General features: G+C 41.0%; 1 protein-coding gene across 10 annotated transcripts in view; it reads left to right on the top strand.

Moving 5' to 3' along the window:
* Window positions 1-14,901, top strand: part of CTNNA2 (catenin alpha 2) — a 1,073,854-nt gene that overhangs the window by 377,009 nt on the left and 681,944 nt on the right. For all 10 annotated transcript variants that reach the window (XM_073897478.1, XM_073897482.1, XM_073897474.1 and 7 more), the window contains one exon: window positions 1,635-1,838. In XM_073897478.1, coding sequence (XP_073753579.1) covers window positions 1,635-1,838 — 204 coding nt within the window. The remainder of the gene's footprint in view (window positions 1-1,634; window positions 1,839-14,901) is intronic.

The raw sequence follows: 14,901 nt of genomic DNA, 5'->3' as shown, positions 1-14,901 counted from the left end.
GGAGATATGTGCATTATAACAGGAGAATCTGAGTCAGAGCCACTGATGCTTGGAGCACAACCTTCAGCAAATGCCTTAGGGTACATTGGAAGGCTAGGGCAAACTTTGCCAGAGCATATAGTCAGACCTATTTTGTAATAACTAAGCAGTTATTTTATATTCCATTAGAAAAAAAAAACACACAAGTGCCTTTCATAGTCTCCACTGGTTTTTAGTACTAAGCATTCTAGTAGGTAATGTCAGTTTTTAAAATCTGATGAACATTTAAGGAATTAGGAAATCAAAGGAAGTTGCCATGAAATGGCAATCCTACCCCAGGATTGTAGTGTTGGAAGACCATTTACTCCATTACCGCCACTCTGGTTCTCAGACCTCTGAGTGTGTACCTTCTATGAAGAGGAGCATACCATTTCCTGCAGCAGGTCTTTCCACTCTAGTTAGCATTGTTGGAATGATCTTCCTTGTTTTGAGCAGAAAATGGGGCCCCGGAGGAAACCAACCATTGATTAAAGTCAGTTTTGTCTCTTTCATGTAGTTATCACACAATTTGTGTCTCTCCACTCCCTTGACATGCTGGGAATAATATTCTCCAGGTTCTGCTCCTATCCTATCTGGCTATTTATTTGATCTCATTTTTTTTTGATTCTCATCCTTCTGCACACCCTAGGAATTGGTATTAATTGGGTCTTATATGGTCTTCTTGTTCTATTGACATTATTAGTATACCAGTCACTGTCTTGTGTCCAGATAACCCTGATGATCCACAGGTCCTCATAGAGGCTGATTTATCTCTTGAAATCTGGATGCCTATTTCTGTATCTGGACATCCCCCACCTCTGGACATCCTCACCTACATGTTTCCAGGCTCCTCAGAATTAGCAGGGGAAAAGTGAAGCTTAAGTTCTCTGCAACACCTTCCTTTAAGGAAACATTTCTATTTTTTCCCTTATCTAGGCTCCTTCAGAACATGCCAGTATCTTTATCATGATACTGTCAATTAATTGTAACAAATCTCTCACTCACACATAATGAATCCTTTTCTAGAACACTAGTTTTTTTTATACAAAATATATTACTTTCTAGTGGGAAGTAACCTGTAAAGTATATTTCTGTTGGATGCTATTTGCTAAGGTTTCAGAAGGCATCCTGCCATGGGACTCTCCACTTCTCATGAAATAGATATAATGTGTACACTAGTCACTGATGGATCTTTAAGTCATTGATTACATATCATGTTCTTGCTTTGGGGCTCTAAAATCTTCTCATAATCCTTCAAAGTGCTCCCCTGAAATGTGCTTTCCTTGAAGGCTATGAATGTAAAAAGAAAAAAATAAAAAATAAAAACAGCAAAGCCAGTGTCATAATCTCGTTAGAAAACCCTTTGGTTGATGCAGCCTTTTCCGAGAACACATTCTTGAAACAAGATGTGCTGTTTTTTCCCTGACGATTAGATTCGGGGGAAAGTATCTTATGGACAATTGCTACTTGGTCAAGGCCACTTTGGTACTGGTCTACGGAACCAGCTGCCTCTCCATGGAGAGTCTTGCCCTGGCTGCAAACATTTCTGGTTCAGAAAACAGGGCGCAAAGGCAGTCGTGTCTTCTCCCCTAATTCTTTCATGGTGCTGCTTTCAGAATAAGATAATCCTGGACCCCATGACGTTCAGCGAGGCCAGGTTCCGGCCGTCGCTCGAGGAGAGACTGGAGAGCATCATCAGCGGCGCGGCACTCATGGCCGACTCGTCCTGCACGCGCGACGACCGGCGCGAGAGGATCGTGGCCGAGTGCAACGCCGTCCGGCAGGCGCTCCAGGACCTGCTCAGCGAGTACATGAACAACGTAAGTCCTGGGCTCGCGGGGCTCACGTCCGGTGGGTTTGGGCGCCGACTCGTGGCTTTCAGGGAAGCGTGCGTAGCACGAAAAGAGGACAGGTGTTCCCGGGAGAGACTCGGCGCGGGGCGGGAGGGACACGGAAGAACCGCTTTGGCAGAGAGGTGTCTTGACCTTGCATCAGAAGGCATTGTTAGCCTGGAAGAGAGTGGTGGAAGGGCCTGGTTAGGAAAACTTGGGCCGTTTACTTGAGTGATTTCGTGGTCATTTTGATGGCTGGCCTTAGATTGAGGTAAGATTGCAGTCGGTGAAAGTTGGATGGTGGATGGAAATGAGGATGTAATGAAGTCCTCTTACACAGGAGCACTTTCCGAGCTAAGGATGGCTATAGATGCTGATCTTCATCCTTAAGAGGCATTAATAAGCATAACAGGTTTTCAAATGTTTGTGCAGGCTCGGTTAAGGTGGAACTGTTCCAATGGCAGTAAAACTTGGAGAAAGTATTGATTCATTGTGCAGTTGGAAGTTCTTATGAGAATTAATCTCCAGGTTTTCAGTGGTATCTAGTGATATGCAGCACAGACAATAGCCGTCCTTTCCCACAGTTATGAAGTGTGACAATTGTTACATACCTGAAAACTATGCAAAGAAGATGAAATCCATATTCTTTGTTTTGAAGGGCACTGAATTATGTTTGTATTGATTTGCTAAATTCATTCAGCTGAAGTGATGTTGGTGGTGCCCAGTGCTTGCGACCTTGAATGATCTGGAGTTTCTCCTGTCCTGGACTCCTGGGTTTGAGAGAATTCAGCATAAAGTGGTAAAATGTAGGTAAAGTGAGGTCTTGACATCACGTGTTGAAGTAGTGTTCTATGTAGTGGTCAAGTAGGCAGCAGGGCACTGAGAAAATCTCACGGCTTTTGAAGCCCATGCTAGGTCCTTTTAGAATACCATGAGGCAACCCTGAGACAACACAGTCAACCCATATCCTCCCTCCAGCCTAATTCTTCTTACCCCCACCGACCGCACCCAACCTAAATGACACGCAGCCCACGGGTCAAGCCCCAGGAGTCAGCATTGACAGGAACAGTGCTGCTCCTGCCAGACTCTTCAGACAATGTTGATCTAGAAAACAAAAAGATGTAGAGTGCCTTACAAACTGAAAACCAAAAATCTGTCTCCTTTATATCAACCTTCAGATTCTTTGATTTGAGAAGATTTGCCCATTTTCAACACACAAAGAATAAGGTGTGGATGTCTAACATGGTATCCAGCTGCTTATGGGGATTTCTCCATAGGACACTGGACGGCTCATACTTTCTGTGATTTTGGTCTGTGGGTGCTATGCTGGGTAAAGCTAGAAATGATGACTGCCATTGTCTCCCATGCTGAGTGAATCTTTTGAATAGCAGATTTAACAAAAAAAAATAATGATTATAAAATCTGGGATTCTGTGTGTTTGTTGTTTTTAACAGAATAGCAACAGGCTACTTACTTGTATGTGGAATATGGTTTTATAGTAAGGCATGCTGGTATTTCTAGCAATGAATTATTGCCAAAGAAGGAAGTTGAAACAGCAGAGATCACAGTGATGGTTCAGATGTCAATGTAAATATTTCAGGAAAAAAAGTATGTTCCTGTGAATAGTAATCACAGAACGTGATTAAACAAGAGTTGAAAGAGATATGACATGTAATTTTCAGTTTGGTGTCTAGAATCCTGTCAAGCAGAAGTTTTTTTTTCTTTCAGTGTAAACTTATATAGATCAGTAGAGCTGATGAAGTTTTGTATTTTATTGACTCCATGTGCTTATTTTTCTGTTCACAACCTTGTGATACAGGAATGTTTTGTATTTTGTATTACAAAAACTTGGTTTCTACTTCGATATGGTTACAGAGGTGGGCTTAGTGCTTAAATTTCAGTGTGCAAATGCTATTCACTTTGAACCATCAGGATCAAAGGCTTGAAATAAAACACTTCCTATTGACTTTTATGTAAACTGTATAACTTCACACTTCTTTGGTGATTTCAAGGTAGAATTGGATGCAGCTGTATCAGCTCTGTCCAGCGCCCTCATTTCTACTGTCAAAATGTCAATTTGTTTATTTTGATATAGCATATATTAATATAAAACCCACAGACACATCTCTGCCTTGACTGAAAAGTCTTTTGTGTTTAACAGCAACCAATAAATTAGTCTGTTGTGCCTAAGATGTTCATTATAAGACACTTCTTTTTAAAGTTTGTAAGCTCTGAGAGTAAATGTATTATCAAATTATCACTCTGCAGATATTCCTCTTAGTAAGCTAAGCAATATTAGGATAAAGAATTTATTAGATTGAGAAGAAAAGATTTAAAAATGGGCATAACTGACACTTCTGGATTCTGAAAATTTCCTGATCTTTCCCTGATGAAGCTTCAACTTACAAAGCTCAGCAGAGCTATTCTAAAATCATATAAAGGCTAAGCAGTATCCACTGCAGGGAGGTGGAGATTGGGAAGAAGAGCTGTATGCTAAGGATTAGGAAAAAGTGTCTGCATGGGCCATGAGCCATGGGTTGGCCATATGAGTTACACTGAGCTCAGTAGGATATCTGTGGTGTGTTAGATGTTTCACAGAAGTATATACAAATTGATGTGTGTGTAACAAAAATTGGGTACCCCAATGAAACTGGTATGAGAGAAAAATGCTGGCTGAACAGAGGCATGTGGCAAAAATTATGATCACAGTGTGGCAGTGGTAGAAAAGGAAAACCCTGGAGAGCCTTGTTTTTTCAAGTTGATGATGTAAGCCCAAGTGAGAAGATTCTTTAAAAAAACTCCCCCTTTAAATAGACCATCCCTATTGTACATATGTGAAGACTAATAATGGGTAGAGAGAGACTCTTTTTCTAAAGGATGTGTGGCTTTTGGATGAGTGCCATCAGGGTGGTGGTTGGAGTATTATGCTGAGAACTATAAATAGTCCCAAATTATAATGAAGACAAACGTTTCTCTGTAACTTACAATTTTAGACAGTTTTTTTTTCCTGTGGCAGTAAAACTTTTTTCATCAAAAACAAAACAAAACAAAACCCTAAAAGTGACCCCATGAGAGGCAACAATTAAACATGGTATTTTATTGGTAAGGATTTTGTGATAGATTTGAATTTAGAATATCATAATCATTCCACAAATATATATTGTGTGCCTGGTTACTCTGTGCCAGGCACTGTTATAGGATTCTGGGATATAGAAGGGAACAAAATAGATAAAATTCTCTGTTCTTGTGGAGGTTACACTCTAGTCGGGGGAGACAATAATTTGAGCAAGGATTATCTCAGATGATGACAAGTGATAGAAATCCTGGGAGACAGGGAGCATGGGGTACAGCTGTAAGTAAGGATGGCCTGGAAAGGGTTCATTGAGAAAATACTTTTTGGTGAAAGACCTTTTGGAGAGGAGGGAGCAAAGAGTGCTTGAGGTGGAAGGACCATGGAGGTTAAGTACCTTGCTGTGAGCGGGTGCCCGGGACCCAAGGAACCTTCATGGGGAGGCAGTCAAGGCTGTTGGGAGTGAATGGGGGCCACAGGAGATGGGGTCTGCAAGGGTACTAGGTGGCAGGCTACCCAGGGCCTTGTGCAGTTTTGTATGGAATTTGCCTTTGATTTTAATGGCATGGGGAGTCGTGGGAGAGTGTTGGGAAGAAAGTGCCATGACTGAGGTCCTCAGATAGGCCATAGGAACACAAGGGGGTAAAAAAGTAGGGAGACAAGAGAGGGGGTGCTGAAATAATTCGTGAGAGGATGGTGGCTTGGCTCAAGTGGTAGCAGTAGAAGTGAAGGGCTCAAATTCTAACTGTATTTCAAACAAAATTTGCTGATAAAGTGGCTGGTGGGAAGAATGTGTCTGTCTCATGAACACAAAATGGACAGCAATCAGTGTGAATGGCAGTTAAGGTTGTAACAGCCCCCTCTATGGTCTTCAGTTGGTATCTTCAACTGGCTTTGCTTGCATGGAAAATTCTGATGTACTCAGATGTAACGATTAGTAAAGAGCTCACTTTTCAATGCCTGGATACTCTGCTAGACAGATTGCATGTGAAAAGGGAGCTAAGTAGAAAAATTTTGTTTTGAAGTTGTATCACCCAAAATACCCAACTATGGTTCACATGCTTATAAATATAAAAGGCTAGAAAAATAGAATACTCCAAGTACTAACCCTAAGTGTAGAACAATAAAGAGAGGTGTTAAGCCATTCCTTCTATTTTTTTTTTTAAAAAAAAAAGATTTATTTATTTGAGAGAGCGAGAATGAGAGAGAGAGAGTACATGAGAGGGGAGAGGGTCAGAGGGAGAAGCAGGCTCCTCGCCAAGCAGGGAGCCCGATGCGGGACTCCATCCCGGGACTTCAGGATCATGACCTGAGCCGAAGGCAGTCGCTTAACCAACTGAGCCACCCAGGCGCCCAAGCCATTCCTTCTTTGTGCACAATTCCCTGTTAGACCTTGATGGGAATATGTGATAATTAGATGTGCCTGGACCTTGTATGTTGTGCTGTGCAGGCTGATTCAATTTTACATAAACTGATAGTCTGTGTTGCTCTAAATTGTTGGTTTTTTTTTTAAGAGTAATGCAGAACTACCATTTTTTTAAACGATCATACAAAGTTTAAATGCACAATGGTGGCAGAGAATCAGGTGGCATAAAGTAATGACTTGTGAAAATGTGGCAGGTTATTTTTTTAATTGTATTTTTATAAGTAAAGTGATCTATTTTTACAAAAGATTTGAATCCAGTTTTTTTCAAACCTCCTGAAGCACCTAAGTGGATTCCTGGGGACATTTTGTAAACCACTAATGTGCTGGACATGTTAAAAACACATGAGGACAAATTAACGTAGGAGAATATATATATATTACAAGTGCCTGAAGGATCATTGTCCTAGCCTTTGCCACAGAGTGGAATTTATTATAAAGAGGGGTCCTGATGGATCCAGTTTATGAATGACAAGGTCTGAAATGAGGTCTAAAAAGGTCATGTTCAGCCCAATTGTAGGTCCCATACTGTACCAAGCCTCTAGAACACGACACTGTATTAGTAACACATGAAGTGATATCCAGAGCCACTATGAAAATAGTGGGCTTGCACACTGTTTTGTTGTTTTATTTTTTAATGGTACAGGAGAAATATATGTTTATCGTAGATAAGTAAGAAAAAATTATTCATAATATCACCCCTAATCATTGTTAGCTATTTTGTATATGTCTTTCTAATGGTTTTAAACTTCCATAGTGATACATTTGTACACAGAAACACACAGGCATGTCATACGTTGGGTTTTAAAAAGTAGACTCATTGTATATGGCATTTCGTAATCTCTTTTCTTAATGTATTGTGATTATGTTACCATGTCAATAAACATTCTCTAACTTTAGGTTTACTGGCTGCTTAGCATTTTATTATATAAACATGTAATAATTCACTGAGAAGCAATTCATTTTGAGAGTAATTTTTTGTTTTGTTTTTTTTTTACAGAAGAGCGTTAAGAAAGATAAGGAGGGCAGCCTTTTCATGCTGGCAGCGTAGAGCGTTGTTTTAGACCCAAAGAATGAGTGAGGAAGTAGTGAGCAAGTGGGGAGGCACAGCTTTACAGTTTATCTGCTTTAAAGAGGTCCCTGAGAATTTTGTGCCATGAGACTTTTACATGTGAAGACATTTTAAATGCCTCTGAGGTTCTATTTTAAATTATCACAGGTGTATTCTTTCTGTATTTTATTGATTTTTTTAAATCAATTTGATTTTCATTTATCAGAGTTTCCCTAAGTTGGCTGTATGTAGTACTGCAGAGCGGGGTCTAGAACAACCAGTAGAGGGGTTCAATAGTTGGATTTGATCCAGGGTCCCAAAGAAGGCCCTGAAAGCTTCTAAAGGGAGTACCATCAAAAAGATAACTTTGTGATAAAAATTGTGATGCTGCCAAATTTCTCCCAGTTGGAAAGATATAAGACTGAGTAGCTGTTGCCACTTAATAAGGCTAATTGTTAATTAAACATAAAAATTTCCAGTAGCATCTAGGCTTTCTCATTTCTCTCTTCTCAGTTACTTTGTAGAAGAGAGGGTGAAATTCACTAAAGTCAGTTTGGCTGATTCCAAGTGTCTCTACCAGAGTGTTTGGCTTAAAATAGAATACAAAGTAATGCTTGAAAATACTTGGTGGCCCTTTTTGACCCGGTGTTTCCCATACCTCCCCATAAAAGGCCTCCATTTTAAGAGGAAATTTAGAGCTGTCTTAGTGGAAGTGGTAGCTCCATTCTAGAGAAGGAATTCTAATATCCCGATTTGATGCCTTTGGTGAAAAGGTTTTCCTTATCTTTTCCTTATTTGCATGTTTTCTTCTCTTTATACTCTGTGCCTTCAAATGTGTTCAGTGTTCTCATCTCTGTGAATGTTGAACTTTAAATTCATCTGTGTAATTATGCTTCTTCTATAAAACTTTTGCTCCATGAAGAGATAATTCTTAAATTCCTCTTTAGTTGTACTCCCTGCTCAGACATTGAAAAAGCACAATTAAGTTACCAAACTCTTTTTTTGAGGTCTAAAACTGTCCTTTGAATCTACTCTTCCTAAGAAACATGGTTGGGAAGAAGAGAAGTCTTTTGGATGGTGCATTAGACTTGATCTTGGAATTACCTAGCAACCCCATTTGCCTGCAGTGCCAGGCAGTTTCAGCGTGACTCCCAGTGGAACCCTGGCTCTTGTAAGGAGTAACACAATTTTTTTTTTCTTTTTTCTTTTTTTACCATATTCCTTTTCTAATGGTATTCACCCGAGTTTGCTGCAGTGGAATCTCCAAAGCCAAGGGAGTGTTAAGGAGGGGTGTGCTGGGCCGCATTGGCCCAGGCACCAGTGGTGGGAGAATGTCCAGCCATGTTGGTGGGACATAATTCCCCAGGGGGAACAATGAGGGTGAGAGAAATTGTGCCATGGTCCGATGTCCCACAGAGCATGAGAGTACTCTGAGTGGCTCCAGGAGGAGATCGAGACTGGCAGATGGTTGGTTAGCACAGAGCACAGGCATGGGTAGCACCTGGTCCTTATGGGAATGTGGCAGGTCTCCTTGGTCTTAAAGGATTCAGAGTATGGGACAGTTATCCTGGTAGGGGAGTAAGGCCCTTCGAAAAGTACATCATGTTGTATGCATGTTTGCTGTTATTATCAGCTCATGACATACAATTAAATGACTTACAGGATCCCAGGACAGATGGGCCTGACAAGATGTGTTTCCTTTGCATCATCAGGTCGGTTCTTAATGAAATCCTGCACGCCATTTCGTGGCCCGGAGAGGTCCTTCCTACATCAGCCTCTCCCCTGTTCCCCACTATGGATAGTTTGGCAGAGTTTAGAAGCCTCTGCTTTGTAACCATCTATACACCCAGGTTCCAATCCCAGTTTTATCCCTTATATATGACATGAACTTAGGCAATTTAGATAGACTCTGAGCCTCAACTTTGTTGGCTGTCAAGTGGGTGATAGAATATACCTATGGGAATATTCAGAGGTAAGGCAGTGGCAGCGAGAACTTTCAGTGTCAAAGGAAAGTCATGTTTGCTTCCTTTTTCTCCCCAGTGTTCTTATTTCCCTGTTTTGTTAACCTCAAACAAAAACCCTATTCTGTACAATTCATTGAGGGCTTTTTGGAGATAAGGAGAGTATTAGATAAAGGAAAGCATCACTGGGTGTGTCTGGACGGGGGCTGAGTGGCCAGAGATATGTCTGGCTTTGTGTCCCTGTTTAGGGGATTACTGTGGATGACACTGTTGCCAAGGCTTGGAAACAAATGACAATCCTTATAAAATGAGCTGATTATTAGAGACCTTGGAGAAAAATGACTAAGACTGGCAGTCCTAGGAAACCAGAGGGTAAACAATAGGAGGACCAGGCCTCTGAGCTGGAAGAGTTTGAGTGCAGTGCAGCTTGTCTGAGTTAATGGTTGAGTTGCCTGCCTTTTCCTAGTCCCGTAGGCTTCTAAGAGAGAAAGACCAAGGTTCTCCATTGAACATGGGAATATCTCTAGTTCCTGTGGATCAGGGAGATGGACTAAAATTCCAAGAGTATAAACATGGGAAAAATTAGTGGTACATTGTACAAATATGGCCCTCTTCCTTAGCTCTAAAATATGATTCTGTGATTCTTGGGTCTTGGAGTTAGAATTTGGACTAGTGGTTAGAGGTAAGAAACTTTTGTTAGTGTTTTCGTGGAACCTTGATTTGCTTCAAAGAGTTCAAAGTAGTCACTCAGGGCATAAATTTTAGGAGCTTGACTGATACCCTGGCAGGCTGAGGGATCTGCTTAGGGCATTTACTTCTACTGGGAGTCCCTAAAAGTTGGCTGCAATCCACCAATAAACTTATTACCTAGTGTTGAGATATCCCCAATCAGCAAAGGTGAAGCCCACTGCCTGGCAATCTCTTGAGTAGGAAGATTTTGGGAAAACAGTTTGCCTTGTCATCAAAATGAGGTTCCCAGGGGCGCCTGGGTGGCTCAGTCGGTTAAGTGTCTGCCTTGGGCTCAAGTCATGATCCCAGGGTCCTAGAGTCGAGCCCCGCATCGGGCTCCCTGCTCAGCAGGGGCCTGCTCCTCCGTCTCCCTCTTCCTGCTGCTTCCCCTGCTTGTGTGATCTCTCTCTCAAATGAGGTTCCCAGTATTGGTTCTATAATGAGTTAAGTCTGAGCAGTGAAAGTCACAACAACTCTATAGACGCTCCATGTTGACTTCTCTATAGAGGAAAAGAGGTACTAAGCAATCACAATCAATCAATCAATCAATCTCTCTTTCTCTCCCCCCTTCTTCCATCTCTAATTTTTCCTTCCCTTCTTTTCTTTCTTCTACCACCTGTGTGCCTGGTAGAATTTTTTTTTTTTAACTTTCTTTTTAATGCATGGATGGACTCACAGGAATGGAAGGGAGTTATTCAGAGGCAATAAGTGGCAAGAAACAATAAACTAGAGACAGGTCTGCATATTCCTTCTGGCCTAGACTTGGGTTTTAAATGAGACAGTGTGTAAAGAGCAGGAGACAAAAATCTAAGACCCAGCTGGATAGCCAGATTAGGGACCTCGGTATACAGCCTGGATTCTCAGATGATGACATTGTTAGGCCATGATCAAAGAACAGAAAACTTACCTACATAGAGAAACAATGGAAATGCATGCTGTCTTGGTCTTTAAAGAGCAATGTAAAACAAAACAAAACAAAACAAAAAAACCCAAAAACTTTTCACACCATCTCACCATCATTCAGTTTTGGGGTCAGAATCTATATTCTAGGGTGACGTAAAGCTTATCCAAAATTTCATTTAAAGGCATTCTGGGTAGTAGGTTGCCAGGGACCTGGCAGAAGCAAATACCAATTCTCCCTAGAGGAACATGCCTTAAACCCAAGCATCAAAGAATTTCTACAGATAAAGTTACAAGGAGCAGAAGTTGAGATTCGAGAATCTCTAAACATAAAATGAGACAAGCCATCATGAGTGAGAACTGGCAAAAACAACCAGTTAGAGATCAGACTTACAAGGGCTGAAGGTTGGCAATTAATAGATACAAATTATAAACTGTCTCTAAAGAAATTGAAGAGGGTGTTAGAGATATGATGAAGGAACAAGAGACTGTCAAAATTGACTGGAAGTCTTAGAAGGCAGGACTGGGAGTTGCGTGGTAGAGGAACACGGGCTTATTTGAAGGGGTGGAACAGGAGGGTCCTGGTTGCCACAAGGCTGGGCTCACAGGGAAGGAAGAGAGAGGATAATTCAAAGCATTAAGAGGTAGTGCTGGCAGTCACCTCTTGAGCAGAGAGGCTGGTTATCTCTTGTAGCAATCCTTTGGTTGGATATCGGTCACATTATTCACAGTGGACTTCTATGAGGAACAGAAAAGGTCAAATCACAAAGAAAAGAAAAATTATCAAATGAAACAGGAGATGAAAATTCCAATCTGCCTTACCAGCAAAATTAAGTCCCATACTTAAAATTCTAGCTAGCTTCTCTCCTTATCAAACACATCCCTCTACTGAGTCCTTGAAAGATGGTTCTGAATCATACAAGATCAATCAATATGATGAGGAAGAGCAAGTGATGTTACGAGACTGTAAGGGGCTGTCTTTGATTTAGTCAATGAGCAGAGGTTGTTGACAGAGTTGACTGCTGAGTCATCAGATTTGGCCATCTCAGTGAAAACAGCCTGGACAGCACAATCCATCAATTGATCTTCTTGGGAAAGTCTTTCTGGTATTTCAAGGAGGATCTCTCAAAACTGTCAGGGAAAGCAGCAGGCTGAACTCCACCACCAAACCCGTGACCCTGGAGAAACTTTTCCTTTTCAAAAGATATGGGAAACCCATAACCCTGGATTTCTTGTTCCCGGATGGGTTGTTCCAAAGATAAGCTCACAAGGGCCTCTTTTCTTGGGTCTAAGACTGCCTCAGTCTCATCCTGAAAAGTTTCTCTTAATTCATTCAGAAAATTCTTACACTCTGAGAACTGAGCGTTTTGCTGGTGGTGATGCCTGAATGTTGTCTTGTTCATAATCCCCAGGATCTAGAGTGTCTAATCTGGAAGAATAAATATTTCTGAAATGAATAAATGAATTCTCTTTCATCCTCCTCTAATAATGAGGAGGGGGAAGAAGAAGGAAGGGAGGAGAGAGAAAGAAAGAAAGAAAAAGACCAGTAGCAACATAATCCATATGTTTTTGAGTCTCTCGAGTCCCATGTTATGGAACAAAATGGTTCATGTTTTCTGTCTGCTCTCCTACCCATAGATCAAACTATAAGTAAAACAGCTAAAGTTAACTATAGTTGGTTTCTTCATGGCTTATTTTGAAGTTCCTAGACATTTCCCTATAGTTAAAGCTATATTTAAGGACCTCCACTTGCTTGCTTTTCAGTTCAAAGAACCCCACCAAGCACCTCCCTCTTACTTCTGCCATTTTAAATGTTTCCTCTAGGGTGCCCTGTTTGGGCTGAGTCCCTGGTGGGTGTATGTGAGGGGCTGTTTGTAGCTGTACAGAATTCCGTAGGCTGGACTGGGGACTTTGGAAAATACTTATAACTCATCGCTTCCTGAAAGGCACAAAAGAGTTTGTATATGTTTCTAAGAGAGAAATCAACGTAAGAAAAGCATCACAGTTCAGCTCTTGAACCTCACTTAGATGGTGTCTTCAGAGGCCCAGCCTCAGCCTGTGGAACCGCGGTCTCCCAAAGAGGGGGCTGATAATCTCTTAACTTTAGCAAGTACCCCAAGTGATTTCTATGAGCAGGTGAGGCAGGGAGCCCCTGATGTAATAAATCAGTGGATCACATCAAGAGTGGATTTAATACAGCATGGGCTTAAAATGGGTTTTCTGTGAATGGAGATAAATACTTTTGTAAGAAGGCATCAAGTGAATATTGCCTGGGGAGTCTTACTGAGTGACATTTTACTCAGCCTGGACATCTAGGATTTCAGAAGAGACTAGTGAAACTGGATGGCTAAACCCTTCTTTGAATTCCTGACAAACAGACAAGTGAATCTGAATTATTATCTCACCTGTGAGCTATTAATTTGAAGGGCGGCTGTGGGTTTTTTTTGTTGTTGTTGTTACTGTTCTCAAAGCTCACCTCCCTCAAATGCACTTCTTCCCACACATCTATTCCCCCATTTGTAAAAAGACAATTTATCATCCTCAGAAGGACTCTGCTCTCAATAAGTGCCAGAACTAAAATATCCAGTCTCACAGATGATTCAAAATCCTCTTTCTTAACAGCTTAATTGCTGATTTCAGTTTCTACTAACTCTGCAGGTTTGGCGGCAGCTGACAGATTTGTAGCATCAACCCAGAGCTTTGCCTTTGCCATTTCAATCCCTTGTTTGAACTTTTGTTTCAGGTTCTTTCAGTGACTATTCTAGGGAACTGTTTCTGAGAAGAAGCAACGTTTCACTGGACTACTCTTAGGATTCTTAAATCTACCTCTGTATCAGAACCACATATCAGAAAAGCACATATGCTGGTGCCCTAGCGGGCCAAGTTTTCCAGGACATTCTCATGCCTCCAGACCTGTACCAGCCTTGGAGTAAGCCAGCACTGGGGAATCAACCAACTTGTTCAACATTATTAGACTCAGAGACAGGTACCAGGATTTTCCCTTTCCACAGTTTTCTCAGTAACATTTTCAAAGTATTTTTATCTTCACCCTCCACATCGCCCTCCCCCACCCCTTACCATGGCCCAGTGGACAGCTTTGCAAGCAGGTATTTGCATTTCTTTCCCCTTTTCCTCCTGAGGTGCCTCAAGAACACAACGTTGGCTTGCTATATAAATTTCATCTCAACAGGAGAAAAGAAGACAATATTGGCCTTTTTTATTATTCATTCTGCACACTTGGGGTTAGAGGGAATCCCTTAAGTGGCCTGCAGTGTGGTGGCTAATTTCATACTTTTGATCCCTGCCAGAAAAAGACATGAACATCTTTTGGGAGAGGTGTTTTGCTTTGTATCCATGAAACATTTAGAAATAAAATTCTGTAAATTTCATCTTATCACAGATATTGTTTCTTTTATCAGCATTGGCCTGATTTTATGCTCCTTATCACTTTGGTTTGCTCGTTTTTCCTCATCTGTTAGTGTTCCTTCTCCATTTGTAAAACCTATAAAACCAGATCTCTCGCTTTTTAAATTTTGTTTGTTGTTGGGTTTTGTTGTTGTTGTTGTTGTTTTTAAGGATGCTGAAAGGATCACCGTCCATTTTCCTCAAGCCCCTGTTTTCTGATTTCAGGCTATTTGGATGAAAACAAACATCAGGATATTTGCAAAAAATCAAATGGCTAAGGATATTTTCAAAGTAACACAAATAGAACAAATTGGAATTCAGGTCTTCTGGCTTCTTCATTGCCACTCTTTGATTATTTCCATTGCCTCATGATCTATATTTTAATGGACTTAGACGTAATACTGGATTTTTAATATTCTTTTTCCTCTATTTGAGGCCCTAAACCATGTATTACTTATCTTTTCCCAAATACTCCTTTCGATCTCTCAGGGTTAGTCATATGGTAGACTCTG

This window comes from Callorhinus ursinus, unplaced genomic scaffold, assembly GCF_003265705.2.
Source record: "Callorhinus ursinus isolate GAN/ISIS: 27379988/994484 unplaced genomic scaffold, GSC_fseal_2.0 scaffold10, whole genome shotgun sequence".
NCBI classification, from domain to species: Eukaryota; Metazoa; Chordata; class Mammalia; order Carnivora; family Otariidae; genus Callorhinus; species Callorhinus ursinus.
This window is presented reverse-complemented; position numbering and strand designations above follow the sequence as displayed.